The sequence below is a fragment of the Lichenostomus cassidix genome, chromosome Z (assembly GCF_008360975.1).
Source record: "Lichenostomus cassidix isolate B80296 chromosome Z, HeHo_3.0, whole genome shotgun sequence".
Classification (NCBI taxonomy): Eukaryota; Metazoa; Chordata; class Aves; order Passeriformes; family Meliphagidae; genus Lichenostomus; species Lichenostomus cassidix.
In genome coordinates this window covers 74,227,072-74,253,524 of record NC_139511.1, presented here as the reverse complement: position 1 = coordinate 74,253,524, position 26,453 = coordinate 74,227,072, and the positions used below count along the sequence as shown (strand labels likewise).

Sequence of the window (26,453 nt, the reverse complement as noted above, 5' to 3'; positions counted from 1 at the left end):
AGAATCTCATGGAAATGAGCTGGAATGGCTGCCAGCCTGAACTGGTTTGGCCACACAGAGCTGGTGACAGGAAGAGTTGTTTTGCAGCCCCTGCTGTGCCCAAACCAGATCCCAGCAGGCACACTCACCATGTCAGAGCAACTGCAAGCTGACTGCTGGCAGCACAGCTGTGGTGTGTGGGATTTGCACCCAGCAGGGCCTGCCGAGCTCAAACCTCTCCTCACACCCTGCTGCCCCTGCTCCTGCACCCCAATGTCACTCTGTGCTCTCTGCACAGCACCTGAGAACTCCTCCAGTGCTGCAGGGACTCCTCCACTGCTGCCACCACCAGGGACACAGGGATGGCTCAGGTCCTGCCAAGGCCATGCTCAGCCTGAACTGCTCCAGCACTTCTGCTCACGGGGGCAGGCAGCCCTGATCTGCCTCTGTGCAGGGCTGCACAGGACATGGAGCTACACCTGGAGTCACTGCTGCTGATCAGAGTGACAGGGATGGAGCTACACCTGGACTCAGTGCTGCTGAACAGAGTGACAGGGATGGAGCTACACCTGGAGTCAGTGCTGCTGAACAGAGCAGGGATGGAGCTACACCTGGAGTCAGTGCTGCTGAACAGAGCAGGGATGGAGCTACAGAACACCTGGAGTCAGTGCTGCTGAACAGAGCAAGGATGGAGCTACAGAACACCTGGAGTCAGTGCTGCTGAACAGAGCAAGGATGGAGCTACAGAACACCTGGAGTCACTGCTGCTGAACAGAGCAAGGATGGAGCTACAGAACACCTGGAGTCAGTGCTGCTGAACAGAGCAGGGATGGATGATGCCCAGAAATCCCTGTGAATCCACCCTCCCTTCTGACTACTGTGTCCTGACACAGACCCTCAGACCCTCAGGACTGTGGTAGTAGAGGAAATCCCCCCTGGAATTGCAGAGCTGTGTGGGACCTGGGGAGAGCTGGATATGGGGCTGAAACCCTGGTGTAATACACCCCTGCATGTGGGGTATTTACATGGTACATCACCCTGTCTGCTTTGCAGTGGCTGTTTCTCCATATAAACCATGTCTTGAGATCTATTTTAACGACCTTTTACTGCCCTCAGTTGGCACACGTCTTGCATAGCAGAATCCGAATGAAAATGAAATAAACCATTTCCAAGCCTGAGGCAAGAACGCAGAGAAATGCTAATAAAATCAGCAGTGATGTGTATTTTCTGTGCTTACTTTGGTCTCCTGAAGATGTGTCCGTACTGGGAGCAGGCAAGGCCCACTGTTGGAGTGTACACAATCGGCATCAGGCGCTCAATATCATCCTGCAGCACTCTGTAGAACAACTTCTCATTTCTCTCCTGGATTCCCATTATGTAGATGTACCTGTAATTAATCAAAACAAGGAAAAACACATCTTACTGTCTCCCATTTCTGCATACTTAAAGCAGTGTGAAAAAAGGGAAAGCAAAAAAACCGTGCTTTGTATTATTTCCTCATGAAAGTCCTACTCCCCCTCAAGTCAGGCTTTGAGCACTACACAAAAGTTGGAAAAGAGAGAGCAGCAGCACAAAAAGCTGAAATAAAAACACTGTCTGTGACACACCATGCATGCTAACAACGTAATGCACACAATGAGATTAAAGATAACCCACGGATTTACTGCAGGATGCAGCTGGGTGTCTCACTGCTACAAACAAAATTATCAGTGAAAGGATTTTTCATCAAAGAAATGTAAGTACCTTGTGAATCCCTACATTAACACGCACATTAACAAGTGAAGCCCTGACAGAAAGTTCACCCTGAAGGACTTACATAGGTGTGCAAATTAATCTGAATTTTTGCAGGTTTACCCACCAGTGTGCTGTGTGCCAATTCCTAGTCAGTCCTGCTGACCCAACAACATAAAGATAATGAATTAGCAATTTGTCCCAGGCTACAGCAGCCGGGCACCTGGCCAATACAGATGACACGACTGTTTGGGACCAGCAAGTGACATGATGTGGATTTAAGAGCCATCTTTCAGCTCTGATGAGAACAAAAGAGCTTTGATGTGGTCCAGTGAGCCCCAAACCACTCCAGTTCTCCTCCTGCCTGCAGGACACTGTATTTTTACAGGCAGATACACAAAAGATTATGTGAAAACAGTAATGGGATGCTAAAAACACAGCACTCTAAAAATAAAACACAGCAAAATCCTTTGCTGTTCACCAAATCAGTGGGTTAAATAATAAAAGACTGATATAAAAAATACACATTATGAGGCTTAAAATTCTAACCTAGTTCTTTTTTAGCAGTAACTACTGTGTATATTAAACAATGGTTTTGATATCTCCAACACTCAATTTACCTTCATTATCACACATTTTTATAGAATGGGCTAAACGCCACCTCCTGTGCTCTAACAACCTGCCACTCCATCTTACCTGTTACAGAAATATGTATTCCAGGTTACAGGCAGCTTCCTTACTAATTTTCACACATTCTCTTTTGCTATTTCATGACCATGAAATACTAAAAAAAAGCTCCCCAACCTCATTAAACCACACGATGAAAGCAGTTTTCTGTGCCAAAGTGAAAATAACACTCAAGAAGGGAGAAACCCAGCGGAGGCATGAGAAACCTTGTCTGGTTATCCCAACACAGTGTTTTCACATTTTATTTCATTCCCACTCCCAACATTCCCATCTCCTCACACAACATGAGGACGAGGTTGGAGCAGTGCTTACTTTTCCAAGGGGTCAGTCATTTTTGCCAAGTTCTTGTGGAAGCGTAAGGCCTGGATGTCCTGTGTCTCTATTTTGGGAGGTAGAAGTCCCTGCAGCCCGAGCATCTGCCGTTCGTGCAGAGTAAAGGCCATGCCCTGAAACGAGAGGTTAGGAACAGATTAGTCCTTCCTTCCCCAGCATTCCCAGGGAAATGGAGAATAACTGTGAGTAAAGGCCATGTCCTGCAACGAGAGGTGAGGAACAGATCAGTCCTTCCTTCCCTGGCATTCCCATGAAAATGGAGAACAACTACAAGTAAAGACCATATCCTGAAATGAGAGGTTAGGAACAGATCAGTCCTTCCCCAGCATTCCCAGGAAAATGGAGAAGAACAACCATGAGTAAAGGCCATGTCCTGAAACAAGAGGTGAGGAACAGATCAGTCCTTCCATCCCTGGCATTCCCATGAAAATGGAGGAGAACAACTACAAGTAAAGGCCACGTCCTGAAACAAGAGGTTAAGAACAGATCAGTCCTTCCTTCCCTGGCATTCCCATGAAAATGGAGAAGAACAACCATGAGTAAAGGCCATGCCCTGAAACAAGAGGTTAAGAACAGCAATCAGTCCTTCCCCAGCATTCCCAGCAAGAACAACAAGTAAAGGTCATGCCCTGAAATGAGAGGTGAGGAACAGATCAGTCCTTGCTTCCCCAGCATTCCCAGGAAAATGGAGAAGAAGAACTCTGAGTAAAGGCCATGCCCTGAAACGAGAGGTGAGGAACAATGACCAATTCCCCTGGCATTCCCAGGAATGCTGAGCTCCCAGCAGCCTCTCCTCAGGACAGCGTTTGGATGGGTTTGCCTCTGCTGGGGTTTCCCTCCACACTTGAGGATATTCCTTCTGACCACAACCTGTCCACATTCCTCAGGCTCTGTGCCTTTGCCAGATTTAATTTTCCATGTGTAAATGGAGAACAACTATGAGGTTCCACTGCAAACGGACTAGAAGTGAAATAACAGCTGCTTTTCCAGTTCTTTCATGTGGGTCACCCAGTCTGATCCCTACAATCACAGACAGTAGCATTTAGCCCACAGATTTTTACCTGAATTGCTCCATTTGCTGTTTTTTTCCTACACACTTTCAATAATACAGCCAGCTCCCAAAATTATTGAACTGCACAAACACTTCTAGTAAGATCACAGTTCAACCCAAATACTTAATTTTCACTTAGGGACAGAACTAATCTATTTGTCCACTACCAAAAAGCCTCATTTGTAGCAAATTAGAAGAGTTAAATTGTGAAAACTTCCCATTCCTCTCCGTTTCAGGGCGGACTAAGAGTTTAAATGCACTGTAATTTAAATACTACTTTGAATGATTCATGGGTGAGAGCAATAAAAGTGGTTTTGTGCCTGGTGAACACATCAGCCTCTGCAAGGGTGGTGCTGGCAGAGCCTGGCAGGCTCCTGCAGGAGCGCTGAGCTGCTGGTGTAACTGCAGAACACTCCTGATAAAGGATGGAGTGACAGCCAGCTGCCCCTCAGCGCTGACCCCACGGTGACAGCAGCACTGCTGGGGCTGCACTGCCAGGGCAGGGAGGAACTCTCCCTGTGCAGCCCATCCAAGAGACACAGCTCAGCGAATCCAACCCAGATTAGATCAGGATCTGCAGCCACGGGAGCTCAGAGCCCAGGGAAGCCCTTCCTGCGCCAAGGCTGAGCTCCTCATCCGTCTGTGGGAAAAGGGAACCCGGCAGGGAAAGGGCTGGAGAGATGCAAACCAGAGACAAACAGCTCTGCTCACAAGCACTGCCTCTGTTTGCTAGAGCAGCTACACCAAAAACCACAGCCACCGTTTCTCAACTTTCAGATTCTCACTGCCAGGTTAAAGAAACAAAATTAAAAAGGGTTTCTAAGGTTTGCTTTATGCGTTGTAATTACACTCCGGATTCCTCCTGCTATCAGAAAGGTCACAGAATCAGAATATCCTGACCTGGAAAGGACCCACAAGGATCATCAAGGTCCAACGCCTGAAGTTACAAGAAAAATATCAGTACTTTTCCACTTGACAATAAAATCATCAATTCAGAATAAAGCACAAATATTTTCAACCCTGCTTGTGTGAGAACAGACTTTTCACAGACATTTGTAGAAAGCATACCCATTACCAAAAATCTCTAAAAAGAGTCTAGATCTAGAATAATTCATCACACCTGAATGGTTTCTAAACAACGTGCCTTAGAGAAAAATATCCCAGCGTTAAAATAATTACTATTTCTACATGGTTTGCCTTTCCTTATTTAAATAATATTTAGTATCAGTTGTTTTGACTACTTTGACTTAAGCAGTCCACCTGCTTTTCTGTACTAATTCTAGACTATGTGCTACAGTAATAAAATACTCAGAAAATTAGAAAACAAGAAAAAAAAGAGACAAACCCAAAAACCTCCCATGTTTTGCAAAAAACACTTGCAATTACCTTCTCGCAGAAAACTCCAAGTGTTTAACCCTAAAATAAATTTGTTTTTCCCTGTATTTGTTTTCATTTCTGCCAATCTTCCATGAAGTAGATTGGACACTAAACACTGATTTCAATTTAACATTTTACTTCTAGGATAGTATAATTTTTCTACAAGTAGTTAGAAGTCATTTGCAAACCACAGCTTCCTTTCCCAATCTAATTGTTATTCTCCAGTATTCTTCAAATACTAAATATAAATAAATCTGAGATGATGTTTCATTCCTGAGGTTTTTAACCTTGCTGTTGGCTTTTTGGGGATTGGGGTTTTTTTTTTTGGTGGGTTGTAACAGTCACTTTATCCATTTTATTGGTATCCTCCTCAAAAAAGTGATTAGAATAATCCAACATTTCCACTGAGAACACAACCATGTAAAAAGCATCGACACAAGGAAAAAACCCACAAAAACACACTCCAAATGCCACAGTTTGTTTTTGTATATTGCAAAGGACCTACTTCAGCTCCACTTGTGCACACTTGACAACAAATATTGATTTTCTGTGAACATAAATGCATCTTCCACAGAAGCACACATCTCAGCTCCTCCCTTCTCCTCCACCACGGCTGGTTTGTTGCCATCAGCAGTTTGTGCCTTTTGAAAACAACTCTCTCCCAACACTGTTCTCACAGTGCGAGTGACTGAGGCTGCACAGCTGGGAAACATCTGCACTGTGTTGACTCTTACTTTAGACACCACAAAAACAGAAACGATGCCAAAATATTTACAGTGTTTAGAGGAAGAGGAAGAGAAAATAAGAAGTTTAGTCTCTGGTCAGCAAGGCCACCGGAGTTTAAAGCCTGTGGAAGGCCAGAGTCCCTCCAGTGGAGCCACAATGGCTACATGGATGTTTTATTGCAAATAAAGTGAAATTCCTCCCTAGCAAAACCTACATCCTCCCCTTCACAAAGTCCTGAGCCCCTTAAAAATAAAGCCTACCAAATTTCTGATTTCCACGGTAAGCATGACACCAGAAGGTGGCTTTTCTCCATTTCCCTGCACATTTCCCTGAAATTTTCCCCATTTCCCTGAAAACTGTGACCTCAAACCACCCAGGCCCCTAATAGTGCCCACGAGCCCCGAGCTCAGCTCCAGGCAGAACAGAGACCCCTCTTTATTCAGTGTATTCATTCTCTCCTGTCTGCAGGCAACCTGGCTTTTCAATGTATCTGGAATTACAATAACATCAAACGGGGTGAATTTCTAAGCGACACTGAGTAGTTTCAGCTGCTGATTTACATGACAATTACATCTCACCACATTAAAAGATGCTTTAATTTCTGCCTAGGCCTAACTCAGGAATAAGAATGACATCAGCCTTCACACAGAAATTCAGTCTTTGTTCCGATGGGAACAGAACAAGTTTGGTCCAGAGCAGTGTGATAAAACCGCGTGGGTACTCCAGTTTGTTATCTTTATCCATGACCGTGAGCTTGTTTTGGATTTGGGACACAGATTTGGGATGGCAGCTTGTTGCCCAGGCGCTATCTCACAGGATGGAGGATGGCCCTGAGCTGTAAGGGGGAGTAATGGGAGTGCAGAGTTACACATTTAGTAGATTTAGTACCTTTTACCTCCTTTTATAAGCCAGCACGGCTCGGCAGGCCCAGAGCCAGCCCGGTAAATCAGGAGGCACTCAGCCATTGCGTGGCACTGATGCTCTCAGAGGCACTTACGGCACTCAAGGGCCAAATCCCCTCTCGTTTCTCCCTGGATTAAGTGCTTAAGCACTCCAGCAGTCTGGGTTTGAGCACAGGGATCCCTTTCGGTTTCCTCTGACCCCGCAGCGCTGGGTGTCCTTTCCCCAGCGCGGTGTGCTGACTTTCACTTCGATTAGTCTCTGTAATCCTCTTTACAGCTCGGAACAAACAGGTGTCCTCCCGAGCCAGCACAGACAAAGCAGGCAGCATCCAGGAGGAAACTCAGCACACTTCAAAGCCTGCTGGTGAATTAATTAATTAACGTGCACGGACAAATTCACTGCAACAAAACCAAAGTTCTGCCGGGAGGGGGAAGAAAGCGCAAGTCAAGTGAAATGTTGGCAGTGTTTTAGTTAAGCTCACATCCAATCACCACGAACTTTATTCCACTAACTCTCTGGCACTGGGACCTTGCAGCAACTGGGCTCTACCACACAAAGCCAGTGCTGCTATAAATACCAGCATACACAAATTCTGGCTGCCTCTTTGCATGGAGCAGCCTGAATCCTGCAAGCACCATTTTTACAGCACCACTGAGTAAGTAACTCTCCGAGTAGAGAAGGAGCACTGGTGATAAGTTTTCCCCACTGGCAAAGTCTTGCAGCCACATATATAAGAGGGTGTACTTTTAACTGACCCAGAAATGGTCTCATATACAACAGAAACCCCACTCAGGGGGACTCCTGATAAAGATGTACATACAGATTATATCCAAACGTGCTACTGTTTGGAAAATGAGCTACTCTACTTCACAAAATATTTTAAAAATGGTTTCCATGTAACTCCTAGTAGTTGTCAGAACAGATTCAGCAGCGAAGCACAGCCTCTGAAGCAGCATCATAAACATCTTGAAAATAAAGTAGATTTGATGTTGGATTGTGGGCTGCTTCCCTTGACTTTGCTCCCCGAGGCTAAACACAAAGTTCAGTATTGCACAAGACGCCTCCACTGCAAATTCATAAAGTTCATTCATAAGAATCAAAGGTGTCTTTGCTATCTCTATCAGAGATTAAAAGTTCAAGGGAACAGGGTCAGAATATGAAAATCTTTGATTTCTTTCCTCCTTCATTCTTTTGGACTCCATTTCCTCCTTTAGTCTCCCAGAAACAGCAGAGTGGATCGCCAGGAGGGTGTGGCTGACCCAGCACAGCTCTGTGGAATAACCTGGGTCTCCATCAGCTCATTCACCCTTGGAACACCTCCATCCCTGCAGGCAAGGATGCCACCAGCTCCTGGCCCCTCCGCAGGAGTGGAACCCAACTTACATCCCTTTGGCCCACCGATGAGCTGCCTCATTTGCTAATGATGCAGCTGAAAGCATTTCCCTGCAGGCAAGGGGCAAAAGCCGGGAGCAGAAAGCCTTCAGGCACTGCCGAGGCAGTGACCCAGCCTCTCCCGGGTCTGTTTTCCGCGGTGATGGCAGAGCTGTACGCTGCAAATCATGAGCGTGATGATTGAAATGGCATCCCTGAGCACCTCGGGGACATCTCATTAAGCTGCTGTTTTTCCAGCTGAGCAGATGTGGCTGCTCTAGCTCTCCTTTAAGGGCATTAACCCTACAATAAAAAACCGACAGCAGTGCCCTTCCTCCTCCCCGCTGTCCCAGCAGAACACCTGATCCAAGGCAAATGAGGCTCCACACCCTCCTGCCACCTTTGGCACCTGGTTACAGATTAAACAGCTCCATCTCTCCACATTTAATTCCTTCTGAAAGCACGCAGATCTCGGGGAAGCTGATAAAACCCGCAGGTGCATGGCCATGCAGACTCCATCCAAAAACCCCTCTGTCTCCAAACCAGCTGGGCAGGACACAAAACTGTGGTGGGGCTTTTGTGCTGGGGGTGTGTGTGTGCACAGCTCCTGTCAGCTTCCTGCCTTCTGGGATCTTTCTCTGGCTGACCAGACGCTGTTAGCAACGTTTCAAGCACTGCATGTCTTAGCAACGAGAGGATCACGGTGTGCATTACATCTGCACGTCCTGTTTATCCCCGTTTCCCCAGGAAGGCACACGGGCATTGTGAACCCCACACCCTGCCTGCCCAGCCCAGCTGACTCTAAAACTAAAAAGTATTAAAATAAATTAAAAGTGTCAAAACCAGCATGGTGAGAAAGGGCAGGGGAAAGGAGCATCTGCTTTTAGATCTTCAAGCTAAGACAATCTTTTCTTTACATTCTCTTGTCCTAGCCCTTTTACTTTGTCCAAATAGCTTTGACTTTGGTTGGAGTTTTTTATTATTTTTTATTTTGGACTGGAAACACTCTGTTAGGGTATTTCCCGGAAGTCAATGAGATCACATACGAGTTTGTTAAGGAAACTGTCTCTTTACACAAAGGTAAATTTATCAGTTTCTAGAAGCATTCAGTAAGACACGGAAGAAAGTAAACCGGGCTGAAAAAGCTGAGAATAAACAGATGAAACGGTGAGCAAAATGTAACACATGAGAGGAGGACCACTCATATGGAAGACAGACACTGGGAAAGTTCCTCAGGATCAGTGTGGGATTAACCTGCCACCAGTGAATTCCTCTCTAACATTTATCATGTATTTCCATGCACACGTGCTCAGGCAAACACACAAATACCTGCACGTGTAATTCCTAAAGACACCTCCCGAAACTGGAGATTTGAGAGGCACTGTCAGTGCAGGAGGAGTTTTTGGACAACACAAGGGATTTTTTCACAGAAAGGGTGGTCAGACACTGGAACTGCCCAGGGAGGTTTGCAGTGCCCATCCCTGGAGGTGTCCAGTCCCATCCCAGGATGTGGCACTCAGTGCTCTGGGCTGGGGACAAGGTGGGCATCGGGTGACAGGTTGGACTTGGTGGTCTGTGGTCCCTCTCCATGGGAGGGTTTTTCCAACCTCACAGATTCTGTGATAACCTAACAACCTCAAGGAACAGAGTCACAGAAAAGGGAGCAATGGAATCAACTGTACAAAATACAGTCACGCACTTCTCCACAAGAATCGATGCCAAAACCAGAATCCCCGACCAAAATAGAGGAAGTGTCAGCAGTTATTCAGAGTCACAGATTTTCTGCAAGCCACAGAATGCAAACATACAAATAACATCACAGGTGATGTATCTCCAGTGCAGATAAGGACACAGTGATGGCTCTCCATGTGGCAGAACAGACATCTCCAAAGCCAGGGAACTTGTACTCCTGCATCATCTGTTCTGCACTGGAAGAACACATCCTGACCCGTGTGAAGCACCACACGATAAAAGTAACAATTTAACTGCCAGTACTACACCGATGAGATTGTCCCTGCAAGGCAGTCCTTGCCTTGGCACAGCAAGGATCTCCAGCAGAATAGAATGTCCTGAAGGCAATTAACTGCAATTGAATCCCTGTCGGGGCAGAAATCAAACATCACGGAGGACTCTGAGCACACAGAGGATGCCAGCAGCACTTACAGGAGGCTCTGCAATCGTGTGGCTGCAGCACTGAGGGCATGGCTGGGAGAGCTCACGGCCTCTTCCAGCCACCCTGACACTGACCATGTGAAATATGACCCTCAAACACAAACCCCAAACCAGCTGCTGCGGGTGTGGTGTCCACCAGCCAGAGACAGGGTGGGCAAGGAAGAAAAGAAGATTTTAAGAGAAGAACCTCCTCCAGTGGCAAAGAGCAACAGGTAAGTTTGCACAAGGGCTAGGGATGGTTTCTGCCCCAGTGATGTCCTTCTGCAGCTCTTGTTTCAGGGACACGTGTGCTAGGGGAAACCAAATGTTCTGTAGAGTTGATAGGGGACTGTAAAAATTAAATATAATCAAGTAAAACATGATAAAACTATCTCAGCAAGCTGCCAGCAGGAGATAACACCCTTTATCTGTGCCTGTATGTAGATTATGTACATGTATATATATATAAGCACACGAAGCACTTTGGGCAAGGAAAGCACGAGGGGTAAAGTACTTGGTGTGTTTAATAAATCAATTATTTCTCTGCTGAATATCCACAATGCATTTCCATACAGTTATGCAGCATGATGCAGTATCACTTAGTGAGCTTGCTGATGCATTCCAGCAGGAGTCAGCAGGAAGGACAGACTGATACAGCAGAGACAAACTAATGCACCACGGGCTTCCCTCTCACAAGTATAATTTCTTGGAGGCATTAAAAAATTCAAAAAATCAATTGCCATTAACCAGAAGCTCCCTACCTCCTCCTACTCCTCAAAAAAAAAAAAAATTGCATTGTGCTCAGTACAGCAGAAAATTCCAGGGTTAAAAAAAATAAAAAGGAAAGAGACTACCACTAGAAAAACAGTAAAAAATGACCTATTATTCTTGTTTCTGATTATGGTTGCATAATCAGCATTTGGAAAAGCTTGCAGAGGTTGAAGTAATTTCCACTGGCATGTCGAAGTCCTTAGAGCTCAGAAAGTCTCGAGATAATCTGATCTTGACAAATCACACCAATTTAGTCTTTTCTCCTTCTCTGACACAGCAATCTCAATTTTACTTTTGCAGTCAGCCAATCTCTAACTTCCACAGCTCTCTCTCTCTCTTTACAAGCCTGGATCCATGCAGGATTGAGGCATCTTGCACTCTACTGTCCAGGGAGGAAAGGGAAGGGGAAAAGAATCCTGTTTTCCACAGCTCCATTGCTCAGGAAATGCCCTGTCAGAGACAGGTGAATTTGTCACCTTTCCCGACCACTTCAGACATCTTGGATCAGCTACCAAAGGCCTTATCTGATTTCTTACCAGTTTTAACTTACACATGAATGGCCTCCAGAGTCCTGAAGGTCACTACAGCTCCAGGAAAAAAAAAAGAGGTTGAGGATGGGCTGGTGGACACAGGAACAGTTTTGTGAAGGGAACAAAAAAAGCTACTTCCTCAGAAGTTTGCCTCAACTCATGCAATTAACATGATATCTCTACCTCCCAGTCAGTTCCAGTAAAGGTTTATTTTTAGATGCTCTTTCAGACTCTGCACAGGGATGTGTCTAAAGTGACGTGGCTCAGTCCCAATTCTCCGTGTTCCAGGAAAAAGCCAAGACTAGGGCAGAGAAGCTAATACCTTCTATCATTAGCAAGACTGAATTCAGAGTTAATGTTTGCAAACTGTGAAGTGAGGTCTGTATCTGCTGAAGCTGTACAGCAGATACAGACCTCTGCTGTACTTCTGCTCAGCCAGCCCCAAAACAAGCCACTGGTCAGTCAGCAGCAGCAGCCCCAGTACTGACCGTGCAGGACACAGAGCCTGGGGCGGCCCAGGGACTGGCCGGAGCAGCACTGACTGTGCAGGACACAGAGCCCAGGGTGGCCCAGGCTGGCCAGAGAAGCACTGACCATGCAGGACACAGAGCCTGGGGTGGCCCAGGCTGGCCAGAGCAGCAGCACTGACTGTGTAGGGCCCAGGCTGGCCAGAGCAGCAGCACTGACCATGCAGGACACAGAGCCTGGGGCGGCCCAGGCTGGCCGGAGCAGCACTGACTGTGTAGGGCCCAGGCTGGCTGGAGCAGCAACACTGACCATGCAGGACACAGAGCCTGGGGTGGCCCAGGCTGGCTGGAGCAGCACTGACCATGCAGGACACAGAGCTCGGGGCGGCCCAGGCTGGCCAGAGCAGCAACACTGACCATGCAGGACACAGAGCCTGGGGTGGCCCAGGCTGGCCGGAGCAGCACTGACCATGCAGAACACAGAGCCCAGGGAGGCCCAGGCTGGTCAGAGCAGCAGCACTGACCGTGTAGGGCCCAGGCTGGCCGGAGCAGCACTGACCATGCAGGACACAGAGCCTGGGGCGGCCCAGGCTGGCCAGAGCAGAAGGTGAGCTGGCAGTCCTTGCCCCGCAGGTGTCCAGGCACTGAACTCCAGCCGATCTCCAGCTCCTCCATGCTCTGCACCCTCCTCTGGCCGTGTCCCAGCGCCGCAGGTGGCTCGGCCAGGGACAAGGTCCGCAGGACTGTCAGCAGAAGCAGACAGGGCATCTGGAAAGGACACAGCACCCACCTTGTTTGTGCGTGGGTTCAGCATGAGCGGCTTGCCCTTCTCCTTGGTGTGCAGGCTGCGCCGCGCCATGGCGCAGGGAGCCGCGGCTGCGCGGAGTCGGGACAGCATCCTCCCTGCTTCCTGCCGCTGCTGCACCTGCAAAGGGAGCCAAAGGGACACCTCAGACACCTCGGGCAGCACAGCTCAGCGCCACAGCGGCACGTGTGCTGCACAACAAGCGGCTCCTTGGAACACCACGAAGGAACAACGCCACGCTGCCCCGCGGCAGCCAGGAGCACGGCAAAGGAGGCAGGGCTGGGAATGCTGAGAGCACAGGGGTGGAGAGAACACGCCGGGATGCTGATGGGAGCTGGCACGGTGCTGTGGGCAGCAGCACTGCCCAGCATTGCCTTGCTGGTCACAGCAGAGAAGCACCAGCAGCAATTTAATCATCTGTGGTGACCCGTGGATCTGGCACGGCGCAAATGCCAGCCAGGACACAACAGCCTGGGAGAGCCACAAGGTTCACACCGAGACTCTCTGATAACTTTCTAACAATGAAATCTCCTGGCCCGGACAGCACAAAGGACAGAAACTGTGCAAACTGTGCCTGTCAGCGTATTAAAACTGCTACAACAACACAGGGAATTAAAACAGCCAAAGACTCCCCTGAACTGTGGATTCCAGGCTTAGATTTTTACAACTCCAAAATTAAAAAAAAACAAACTTATTTTCAGAGAGAACATATATCCTTTTCAGTAAAGGATATGTTTCCCTGAAAAAATTAGAAAAAAAGTTAGTATCACTCAAAAGCTTAGTTCTAATCCTGCACAAGTGACAGCAACCCCTGAGCTCATTTTACTCAATCATTGATCACAAGCCCTTTGGAGAAGAAATTATCATTTATTACGTGCTTCTATAAGGCAGGACCGGCAGGGAACGTGCAGTGGACTCCTCTCCCAGAGATTATTTCAGAGACAGAGAGACAGCAGCGGCCAAGCAGGACCTCCCACAGGAGCACAGTCCGTTTGGTGGCACACAAGGGGACACAAGGCCAGCAAGGGCAGCAGAGAGCCAGCAGCAGTTCCACCATCCCAGCTGCACATCCACATCCTACACAGGCAAGGACAGCAAAGCAGGGTAGGAGACATTTTTAAGGAATGAAATGATGCATGGCTTGGATTTTTAATTTCTTCCAGATGGGAGGCAAAATTGAATTAAGGAACAAAACTTCATTATCTTAAATATGGCCTGAATACTTTAGAAGACCTTTCTATAATCAAATTCGCACATAATCAGCTTTTAGGATGGCAGACTGGTCTTACAAGTTACAATCTCAGGATTTTCCTGAAAATCTTTCCAAGCATTAAAAAATATGCAAACATTTAACATTTTTTATCATCAGTTACGCCCAGGTTTCTCTTCTACCCACTATGAAGCATAGAGGGAAGCTGCTCTGAATCCAGAAGCATTCCTTTCCCTCATCCTTTACCTGTTTGTTTAGCTCTACAATTGACAGAAGTTCTGCTCAAAACCGCTGTGTTTACTTGTTTTGGGGTAAAGACCATGAATTTACTGTGTGGTGTGGGACAGGAGGCAGCACGACAAAGAAACACCGCCTTTAATGTGCTTATGCCTCCCCAAACCTGCTGGAGGACTGAGCACAGCTGGTCTGCCAGCACTCCGAGCAGCTGGAAATCCGGATCAGACAGGGGAAATCAGTTTTGTGCTGCCTTCAGGAGCACCAGTTCAGCTGTAATGGTTTAGCTCTGACTGCTCGTTTGCCATCACTGCACGGCTGCAGGTCCGTCTCCTCGTGCGTGGAAGGCTAAAAATGGTCTGTGACAGTTCCAGAGCCACCTCTGGAAAGTCACACGAGCAAACCTCATCCCACAGTCCCACCAGCCTGGTGCCAGGGCAGCTTCAGTCTGCCACCAGCAAACACCTTGAACAGGGAATTGAAAAGTAGGACAAACACCAAACCTTACCTGACTCTAATTTAAATTACTTCGTTGCAATTAATGAGCATTTAAGAACCAAACAAGATTGTGGCCCAGATTCATCCTAAGCTGATCAATTAACTCTAATCAAGGAGGCAGAAGGGAAAAGACTTTTCAGAGGTGTGATACAAATCTTGCTTTCTTCTCTAATGTGTGAGAGAGGAGACTTGCTCCTCTCTGAGGTGTCACACCAGCACCTAAAATTATTCTCTTGATGGAGGTATCTCAGACTCATAAAGGGGGAGAATCAAGTTTCATTTTCCACTCAGTCCTCTGTTTAGATCCAAGAGATATGATCCCAGTTAATTTATATCCAGCATAGAACCTGACTGGTTACTCAGTCCTGAGCTCTTCCTCCCCTAATTAGCTCTCCTAATTGCTCCCTATTTCTGTTTCCCATCCTGCACATCTCCTGTCACAGGCTTCTAAAAGTGGTTTAGCACGGACCTGCCTCCAAACCTCACCTGAGCATGCCCTACCCTGACAGCACAAACCAAGCCATGCTTCCCCATGCCCTGTCCACACTGCTCTGCAGGAATGCCAGGAGCTCTGTCACCCAGCCCAGCTCTGCTGGACACCACCCTTGTCCCCTGCACTCACAGGGAGGGACAAAGGGACACGAAGCCTCCTGCTCTGTGGCTCACATTTGCTGGGGAGCACTGGTTTCTGGGAAGCTCCAAGGATAGGTGTGGAACAAAGGTCCCCAGACCACCACCTGGTTTCGAGGAGCTGAAAGGGCTGGATCATGCTGCTGTCTGGGGAGGTTTTTAAATGGTTTATGATGGTTTTGTAGAAGAGTGGCCAGGCTTGAGAGGGTGACAGTTTAATCATAAGAAAAAAGAGAGATAATTGCAGTAGGAGAGGCTGACAGAGAATCCCAGAGTGGTTGGGGTGGGAAGAGACCTCAAAGTTCATCCACTCCCCCTCTGCCATGGCAGGGACACCTCCCACTGTCCCAGGTAGCTCCAAGCCCTGTCCAGCCTGGCCTTGGACACTGCCAGGGATCCAGGGACAGCCACAGCTTCTCTGGGCACCCTGTGCCAGAGCCTCACCACCCTCACAGCCAGCAATTCCTTCCCAAGATCCCATCTCTCCCTGCCCTCTGGCACTGGGAAGCCATTCCCTGTGTCCTGTCCCTCCATGCCTTGTCCCCAGTCCCTCTGCAGCTCTCCTGGAGCCCCTTTAGGCCCTGGCAGGAGCTCTGAGCTCTCCCTGGAGTTTCTCTTGTCCAGCTGAACACCCCCAGCTCTCCCAGCCTGGCTCCAGAGCAGAGCTGCTCCAGCCCTGGCAGCATCTCTTTGAGGAGAGGATGCGAATTGAGGGAAAGAGCAGAACTTGCAGTGATGTGAAAACTCAGAGGACTGAGGTTATGCAATGTCCTGTGAGGAGGGATTCAGGAAGAAAGCAGCAGAACTAAATGAGGAACAAATTCCTGCCCAAACATGTGTCAGCATAACTAGGATCTCTCTTCTGCCTTCAGTACTTGACAAAGGTGAGAACTAAACAACACTGTGGTGCACCTCTGGACTGAGTCCACCACAGCTGTAATTTTTGTCTTACTGTGTCACAATTTTAGGGGATTAAATTCTTCAACACACCAGACAAGAGCTCCCTGCTGTGCCTTATCAGGAGTCATCTGGCCAGGTCAAACTAATTACCAATATGCACAAGTGCCCTTATCTGGGAGCAAATGTTCTGCTGGTCCAATTATGGATTTGTTAAATGGCAAAAGCTACTCTTAAGGTCAGGTTCATCATACTCTTAAAAGGCAGAGCTGGTTAGGTCGGAGTGTCAGGAAGCTCAATGTCAATTAGAGCAAGGCCAGCTTCAATTACTGCCCAGGCTGCCTGACCTGTGGCTCTCCCTCAGTGCCAAGCAGTATCTGTCAGGGCACAGCAAACTTGGGCTGCATGACTCTGCAGTCTCCCTCCTGTCTGAAGGGTGGCTAAACAGAAATGCACTTCAGGTGCTCCTGAAATCCTGTCAGTCATTAGCTCCAGCCTTTCTTTCATGCACAGAAACTGACCCGCTGTTGAGGAGGTTTTTTGGGTAACACAAGCTGAAATCATTAATTCAAGGCCACAGAGGCCTCACAGAGCTCCCAATCCCAATCCCTCCACCAGTTTTAAGCCACAGACGTTCTCTCCTGTGCAGCCACAGCAATCCATCAGGTGAGTCTGCTCTACCCCAGCTCTGGTATGGATGCACCAATGCACTCCATTCTCTTTTTTCTCCATGATGAACAGACGAGCCTGGCCCACCCAAGCATGACACAAACCAGGCACACACGGGCTGGCTTCATCACCTCAGCAATCATAAACCAGTCTAAAATTATTACATTAGGCAAGCACCAGCTATAAGTGTGTCTCCCCACAAGACTTCCACCTAAAGAAAGCAGCTTTCCCTGCACTCACCACCCTTCAGCAGGCCAAGCAGTCCCTGGGGGTTTAGGGCAGGAGCATCCCAGGAGGAAGGAGCAGAGGGCTGAGGATGAGGGAGATGGCTCTGCACAGCAGCTCGGCACCTCTGGCTCCCTGAGCTGACCAGATGCTACTGTTGAGGGAAGTTAGCAGGAAACACTGGCAAAACTATTTCAGGTTCCCTCCAGCAAAGTCCTGAGCCACCACTTTAAAAGGACATTTCTAAGGCACCTTGAGATCTGCAGATTAAAAGGAACAGTCACGGGGAGGAGTTACTAGTAAAGTGTTTGGCAGAGGCAGGCGGGTTATTTTGGAAGCAGATCTTTAACATATTGAAATGACTTTTCCCTTTTATTCTGAGGCAGCCAGTTCAACAGGGAGAAAAGTTAGGTGTGGAGTACTGAAGCAGAGTAGGTTAGTCCACCACTCGAGGCTGGAAACATTCAGTAAACAAAGCACGCTTAGGTTCTTTGGTGCGAATGAGAATAATTTCAGAACACCTTCCTAAAAAGAGTATTTGTGAATTGCTGTAATTTACAGTATTAGAAGACTTTTTGCAGCACAAGCAGAAAGCAGGGCTGAATTGTTTGGCATTGGAATCTTGGATTGTAACAGCTCTTACCAGACAACATCAGAGAGCTGTATTTTTACACATTAGTAATCCTGACCTAAATATTCTGATTCTTAAGCATCAGAAAGTCCATTATCTCTTAGCAGCAGTATTTTTGACCCACTCTGACAGGAAAACTTATTCACATTCTTGATTTGTTTTCGTTTGTGTAGCTGGGAGGGCTCCTGGTGATAACCTTAGGGGCACATCTGTATGCAGGAAAAGGCCTGACCCTGAAATCCCCTCCGGAACATTGCAGGAATAAGCAGAGAGGTCCTCACGCTTTATTCTGGAGAATTGGTGCACCTCTGTGTTGGAGCTGCTCAGCTCAGAAATGCAGATTTTTATTTTGGATACAAGTAGAGAGCTGGACAAGGATGTTCTCAACAGCTGCTGCACATAAAAATGGGGGTTGTTCCTGGTAAAGCAGCTCAGCACTAAGCCCAGCTCAGAGAAACGGAGCTGCTTGCTAACTCAGTGCCAGTTCAGTAAAGTACAAGCCTGCCAATCACTGACTAACCACGGTGTGCACTGCTTAGGGCTTAAGGAAGAAACACCACCTGAATTACACAAAAACCTGAGAAACTATCCATGCACCACGAGCTACCAGTGCTCCTTCTGCTGCAGAGAAGGTGCTGGCACCCCTCGTAAAGATGAACATTCAATTAGTACTCACTCAAGCACGGCACACTACCACGCACTTTGACAGCTTCTGTCTTAGTTTGCACAAGAAAAAGCTCCAAATCTTGCCTGCACTCAAGCTGCTGACTCACAAGCCACCGCACAGGATTATCAGAAGTTTCCTCCTGTGACTGTAGCACACAGTTTCTTTTAAAATACATGCTCATGCTGAATTTCTGCAGATCTTATCGTGTCTAACGAGGCATTAGACACTGCTGGCTGCACACACATGGGCCACCTGCAGAGCTGCATGTCCTGCCCAACTCTTTCATTTGCCCACAGCTAAATACAGGTACACAGAAAACCTCCCTTTGATGTTCACTACTTTTTGGAATTAGGAACACGAAGACACCAAATAACCAACATTTGGTGGTTTTGATCTTGCCTGGCTGCAAGGCTGTCCTTCTTCATCAACCTTCTACCAATGTGCTGTAAGTTCGGCTGGTTTTTTTCCCCTATTAATTATGAGATTCTTGCCATGACACCACACCCCGGCTTGCTCAGACAACACCGCTTATTCAGTATTTTTCAGTGTTTCGGTGCAGCGAGGCCACGAGGAGCGTGGGGCCGGCGGCGTGTCAGCCACAGCCACTCTCTGAAGGAGCAGCCCAGAGGCCAAGCCCGAGCACAACTCGAGAGTACCAGCGGCGCTTCCTGCTCCAAGGCCGCGCCAGGGCTCCGCTCCTTCCCAGCTTCGCTCTCCACGGCACGGCAGCTCACGGGGCCGAGCAGCAGCGGAGCCGCACGGCGGGCAATCCCCGCGGCCTGGGGCAGCAGCCGGCGGGCCGGCGGGCGGCAGCTCCGTGTCACCGTCTGGCAGGGGTAAACAGCGCGGGCACGGCCGGGCTGCTTCCCCGGCTCCGGGCAGCTTCCCCGGCTCCGGGCAGCTCCGCACCTGCCGCAGGGCCCAGGGCTGCCCCCGCCCAGGCCGGGCCTCGGGGCCTCGCCCCGCCGTGCACTGCTGCGGCGCTACCCCCGCGGGGCCGGACCGGGGACACGGAGCATCCCGTCGGGCTCCATCCCCTCCCCGCGCCCGGGCGGCCTCCAGCCCCTCAGGACGCCCCGTCACTCGGGTTTATAAAGAGACAGAGGCCTGTGGTGCGCCGCCGCAGTTGTATAATTGTTACCAGAACGGGATCTACCTCCTCCTGAGGCTGCTGCCCGCTGAGCGATGCCGGCCGAGGACCTGATCGTACTGAGCGAGAGCAGCGCCCGCCCGCCGGAGCTGCGTCCACCACGGAACCCGCCACTGAATGGAGCGAACACGGAGGCGCCGGGGAGGGACACCCCGGGGGGCGGGGGTTGGCCGTGACTGACAGCTCGCACAGCCAATCGAAAGGAAGCGGGCGCGCAGGCAACGCTGGCGCTTGGCCAATGAACGCTTTGTCCCGCCCCCTCAGGGGGGAAAGCGGGACAGGCGCGGCGGGGCGGGGCCTGCCGCATGCTAATTAGATCTGCCGCTACAGCCAATCAGCGTGCAGGGGCGGGGCGAGAGAAGAGAGAAAGGCTGGGCGAGGTGAAGGGATGGGGATGGGGATGGGAATGGGAATGGGAATGGGGATGGGGATGGGAATGGGAATGTGGGAATGGGAATGTGGGAATGGGGAATGTGGGAATGTGGGGATGGGAATGGGGATGGGAATGTGGGGATGGGAATGGGGATGGGGAATGTGAGGGGATGGGGAATGTGAGGAGTTGGGGTTCACACTCAGTCTGGGTCCATGAGGGGATGGGCTGTGAGTGCCAAGTGGCACCAGCCTGGTGTGAGGCCATGGCTCCTGCGGGGCACCACGCTGGGGAGGAGGCTGAGGGGGAAAGGCAGAGCAGGAGGAAGGCAGCAGAGAGTGGTGCCAGGTAATAGGGTCACTACACACAGAGTTCCTTGAAGCCAAATGGAAGCTGCTCCCAATGTCCAGGGCCATCTGTCCATCCATTCATCCATTCATCCATTCGTCCATCCAACCAACCATTCATCCATCCATCCATCCATCCATCCAGCATCCATCCATCCATCCATCCATCCATCCAACATCCATCCATCCATCCATCCATCATCCATCCATCATCCATTCATCCATCATCCATCATCCATCATCCATCCATCATCCATCCATCCATTCATCCATTCATCCATCATCCATCCATCATCCATCATCCGTTCATCCATCCATCCATCCATTCATCCATCCATCTTCCATCCATCCATCCATCCATTCATCCATCATTCCATTCATCCATCCATCATCCATTCATCATCCATGCATCATCCATCCATTCATCCATCCATCTTCCATCCATCCATCCATCCATCCATCATCCATCATTCCATTCATCCATCCATCATCCATCCATCATCCATCATCCATCATCCATCCATCCATCATCCATCCATCATCCATCCATTCATCCATCCATCATCCATCCATCCATCCATCCATCATCCATCATCCATCCATCATCCATCCATCCATCCATCCACCATCCATCCATCCATCCATCATCCATCCATCATCCATCCATCCATCCATCCATCATCCATCCATCATCCATCCATCCATCCCCCATCCATCCATCCATCCATCATCCATCCATCATCCATCCATCATCCATCATCCATCCATCCATCCATCCATCATCCATCCACCAACCATCCATCCATCCCCCATCCATCCATCCATCCATCATCCATCCATCATCCATCCATCCATCATCCATCCATCCATCATCCATCCCCCATCCATCCATCCATCCGTCCATCCATCATCCATCATCCATCATCCATCCATCATCCATTCATCCATCCATCCATCCGTCCATCCATCCATCCATCCATCCATCCATCATCCATCATCCATCCATCCATCCATCATCCATCCATCATCCATCCATCATCCATCCATCCATCCATCCATCCATCCATCCATCATCCATCATCCATCCATCCATCCATCATCCATCCATCCATCCATCCATCATCCATCCATCCATCATCCATCCATCCATCATCCATCCATCCATCCATCCATCCATCCATCATCCATCATCCATCCATCCATCCATCCATCCATCATCCATCCATCCATCCATCATCCATCATCCATCATTCCATTCATCCATCCATCCATCCATCCATCATCCATCCATCATCCATCCATCATCCATCATCCATCCACCATCCATCCATCCATCCATCCATCCATCCATCCATCCATCATCCATCCATCATCCATCCATCATCCATCCATCCATTCATCCATCCATCCATCCAACATCCATCCATCCATCCATCCATCCATCCATCATCCATCCATCCATCCATTCATCCATTCATCCATCATCCATTCATCCATCATCCATCATCCATCATCCATCCACCATCCATCCATCCATCATCCATCCATCCATCCATCCATCATCCATCATCCATCATCCATCCATCCATTCATCCATCATCCATCCATCCATTCATCCATCATCCATTCATCCATCCATCCATCCTGGATGCCCTGCATGGAATATTGTCACTGTTGAACCGTTAGCAGAGAGAAGAAGTCCAGGTTCTCAGTGTGGCATCAAGAAGATAATTTTATTAATTAATTCCAACTTATATAGACTTCCAAAGGTCATGCAGATTGGTCAGTTCAAAACCTCCCCCTAGGCCCATTGGCCAGGCCTGAACTGTCCACATCTCGAGACACTATTTTAATAACATCCAAACTTTATCTTTGTTTATAAAACACAGGAAGAAGAGAGAAAGAATTCTCATAGGAAAGGTCTGTGTTTGCCACAGAATAGGGCTCCTCAAAACATGCAGAGCCACATGCAGCGCTGGGTGAAGCCCTGCCTCTTCTGCTGCCATGCAGAGCCTGCAGGGCTGGAACACCCTTGGACTCCAACAGAAGCTTTGGCAGAAGTTATCCAGGCAGCTAACACTGCAGGGCAGCACTGAACTCGTGGAAGAAAAGAGAAAAACCATCATTTTTCACAACAGCTCTGGGCTGTTTGTCCTAACAATGGCCTCACCTCAGGGGGAGTGATGCCCTTCCCCAGCTCAGCCTTCTGTGTTTGGAGAGGGAAAGCACAGGGGTGCAAAAAGTGACAGCTCAGCCCATCCCAATTCTCACATCTCTCTCCAGCCCAAACTCAGGTGTTCCCCAGTGCTGCAGATTTTGACTGTTCATCACAGAGTCCTGGAACAGTGTGGGTTGGAAAGGACCCTAAAGCTCATCCATGGCAGGGACACCTTCCACTATCCCAGACTGCTCCCAGCCTTGTCCAGCCTGGCCTTGGACACTGCCAGGGATCCAGGGGCAGCCACAGCTGCTCTGGGCACTCTGTGCCAGGGCCTCACCACCCTCACAGCCAGCAATTCCTAATTCCCAATATCCCATCTCTCCCTGCCTGCTGCCAGTTAAAACCTGAGCTTTTTATTTTAACAGGGACTTTTATTAAGAATTTGAACTCTCTGCCAGCACTGATCAGGATTTAAATAGCTTGATGCATGAAGGAGCACCGTGCAGTTAAAAGAAGCAGAGTCACTATAGTAACAGTATTAAACATGTAAACCACTTAATCAAAACCTCCTCACCTAATTATGGTTTTGAGGCCTGTCATAAAGAGCCCATTCAGTTGCTTTCCCCCTGTCAGCATGACTGTGGCAGCTTTGAAACGTTTCTGAATAATGCTGCTCTGCACCTATAAACAAAGGAGATTGTGAAAATAACCTGCAAGGTCATGACTTTGTGCCGGGCTAAAAATAGCCCAAATTGCGGGCGTTTAAAAACGCCTGGCCTGGTACCCAAACGGCATAAATCACTCGTGCTGTAAAGCCGAGCTGCTGCAGGATCTTGCCCAGTTTCACCTAATGAGCAGCTGGGGCCTGGGCGACACACGCTGAGCAACACTTTGTTGTGAAAGAATGGCTGTCTGGAGAGCTGCGCTGCAATTAGTCACAGCGGAGAAAAACCTGCGCCCCGGGGAACGCAATCTGGCAGGGCTGTGGGGCTGCAGCTCGGCAGCAGGGCTGAGGGGAGGGAGAGCTGTCATCTGCAGACAGCACCCACTGCTTTCGAGCTGCGTGCTCTCCCTGCGGGATGGGATCAGCTGTGCTCCTTCCCAAACCCAGCTCCAGCCCTCTCCCGAAGCACGGGCTGCTGTGGAGCCTGTTCCGTGCTTTGTGCCTCACACAGCCCCAGGGAGCAGCGGGATTGTGGAGCTGTGGAATCGTTGGGGTTGGAAAAACCCTCAGACCATCGAGTCCAACCACTCCCAGCACTGCCCAGGCCACCACTGACCATGTCCCCAAGTGCCACATCCACGTGGCTTTTGAATCCCTCCAGGGATGGGGACTCCAGCACTGCCCTGGGCAGCTGTGCCAGGGATGGACAACCCTTTCCATGAATAGATTCTCCCCAGTATCCAATCTAAATCTCCCCTGGCCCAGCCTGAAGGCAGTTTCCTCTCCTCCTGTCCCTGTTCCCTGGAGCACAGCCTGACCCCCTGGCTGTCCCCTCCTGTCAGCAGTTGTGCAGAGCCACAAGGTCCCCCTGATCCCCTTTGCTCCAGGCTGAGCTCCTTTCCCAGCTCCCTCAGCCTCTCCTGGTGCTCCAGACCCTTCCCAGCTCCGTTCCCTTCCCTGGACACTCTGCAGCCCCTCAGTGTCTCTGTTGTGAATCTCCATGCCACTGCCTGTGCCACAGAACAGGAGCAGCAGAACTTTTCTCCCCATATTTGGTGCTCAGCTCGCAGGAGTTTCTTCTGGCACACCGACTGTTGCTGCTCTGCTGTTGCCAGGAGAACAAGGCAAGCCCTTGGAGCTCCTGCACCAGCCAGCACGGATCTGCTCTCCCTCTGGCTGCTTGGAGCAGCCTCCACAAGCTCGCCCACTGCTCACTGAGAATTCATTCAGAAACTTTTAATGCAGCAGATGACTGTCTGGTGATCCCTGCACATTTGCTGCATGCACAGCCCGCTGCATTTTACCAGGGCTCCTTCCCCCCAGGAGCCAGCACCTTGTGCTGCAGTAAAATGCATCTCCCCAAAACCATCGCTGTTTGAAGGTGTGGTGAGGAACATGAACCACATAACGGTGGTTTCTTAAATAAACCACATATAGGTGGTTTCTTATTCATTTCCACCTTCCTAAAACGGTGCTCTATTTCTCTTTGGAATTTTCCTAGACTTCTGATAGTCTTCTGCTTGTTTTTCCTCTCTTAATTAAAGAGAACTCCCTGCTCCATTTTTCTGGTGATAAACCATACTCGTTGTAACCACTTATGCCTGATAAGGTAAACAGAAGGCCTTTGTTTCCCATCCTTGAGATAGTTTTCACTCTGCTTTCTGTAACATTTTCAGTTTTTCAAGTATCTTATTTAGTGTAATGTCACCAGCACTGGACCCTGTGTTCTTGTTTGCTATACCACTGATCCTTGATTCAAATACATAAATAAAAATAATCTCTGTTGTAATTGCCTAGATCCGTCCTTTCGCTCCTTCCTTAAAGCTGGGCTGTCACTCCCATAAATACACTGATAACGTAGCTCTGTGTATAGAGCTAACACAGAACAAATAATAGCTTCAGCAGTGAAATACCTGAAGGATTTTGTCTCACTCCAGTCTCAGAAGTTTCTGCAGCACAGACCAGCAGAACCAGGCATCCCTCAGAAGGCAGTTTCTGTGGTTTGATAAAAACCAGCCTCTTCACCTTCCGCTCTTTATTTTTGTTGTAAAGCAGAGTTGATTGTTAGCTCTGACACAGCCACACTCACCCTGCTGTGGAGAGATGACCCGAATGACTCTTCACATTTGCTGTAGCAGGAGCCAGGCAGCAAAGATGATGGTTACCCCGAGGCAAGAAAAATAACACCTTTTATTACACCAATTCCACTGAAAGCTATTACGTCTCTCCACAAGCTTTGCCCCTGTTACTTCATTACAGCAACAGCATTGCTAAATATGTTTACACTGTTTCCGTTATTTTGATTCAATTTCTGACCATCAATTTTATTCAATTTTCCAGCAATTCTCCTTAAAATTTTTCATTTAGTGTTTTTGGACTCCATCATGTCCAGAAGGGTGTCTGGCCCCAAGAGCAGCTCATGGGGAAATGCCCACACCGGTGCTGTCCAGGTGCTTTGCCATCCAAACCAGCCCCACCTGCAGGCTGTATTTTGGGAATAACGTGCTAATTCCTGCTCTGCCTGCGGGGATTGTTTGGGAAACGCTAGCAGGCCTTGCCCAGAGCTATGCCTGGGGCTGTGCTGATGATTCAACAGCTCAGGTGACAAAGCTCCGGCTCTGGGGACATTTTGTGGCACCGTTAATTCTGCCTGTTTTAGGGGTGGCCTTTCCTGAACACACACCATACATGTCTCTAAGGCTTCCCAGCTAGGGAGTCTGAGTCCCTCCTCCCCTCTGACCAATTCCTTTGTCAGTGACTCTCACTGTGGGTCAGCAGGTTTGTCTTTTGCTGCTTTCCATGTTTTGCTTCCCTTGTTTCTGCTCTGCAGCCTCCTTTTAGGCTGGTGACCTGTTTGACCTCAGATGATGGGTCAGCTCCACTCTGCTGCACTGCTGGACAGACAGACGTGGTGGGAAAACCTGAGGTGGGCTAGCCAGGTGATATTTACACTATTCAGATATTCAGATGAAAGGAAGAAGCTTTTAATAATGAGGGTGGTAAATTTAACGAGGTGAATTATAATGAGAGTGGTGAATTTTACGGCGAGGTTGGCAGAGGTTGGCCTAGAAAGGTGAAGGATGCTCCATCCCTGGAAACACTCCAGGCCAGCTGGGGTGGCAACCTGGGCATCCTGGTCTAGTGGAGACCACAGGTACCACCCTGAGTGGATTTCATGGGGGTGGCCACAGCCTTTTGAATGCTTCCATCCCCTAATA

General features: G+C 49.0%; 1 protein-coding gene across 2 annotated transcripts in view; it reads right to left on the bottom strand.

Moving 5' to 3' along the window:
* ME2 (malic enzyme 2) overlaps nt 1-19,853 on the bottom strand; it is a 37,506-nt gene extending 17,653 nt beyond the window's left edge. The window contains exons 1-4 of one of the 2 annotated variants that reach the window (XM_085043770.1): nt 19,700-19,853; nt 12,868-13,002; nt 2,710-2,843; nt 1,217-1,366 (exon numbers count right to left, since the gene is read on the bottom strand). In XM_085043770.1, the coding sequence (XP_084899896.1) occupies nt 1,217-1,366; nt 2,710-2,843; nt 12,868-12,975 (392 nt within the window). In that variant the 5' untranslated portion in view covers nt 12,976-13,002; nt 19,700-19,853. Of the gene's footprint in view, nt 1-1,216; nt 1,367-2,709; nt 2,844-12,867; nt 13,003-17,260; nt 17,453-19,699 lie in introns of those variants that run through there. The other variant, XM_085043771.1, reaches the window with a different exon arrangement.
* Between the last annotated feature and the right edge of the window lie 6,600 nt (nt 19,854-26,453).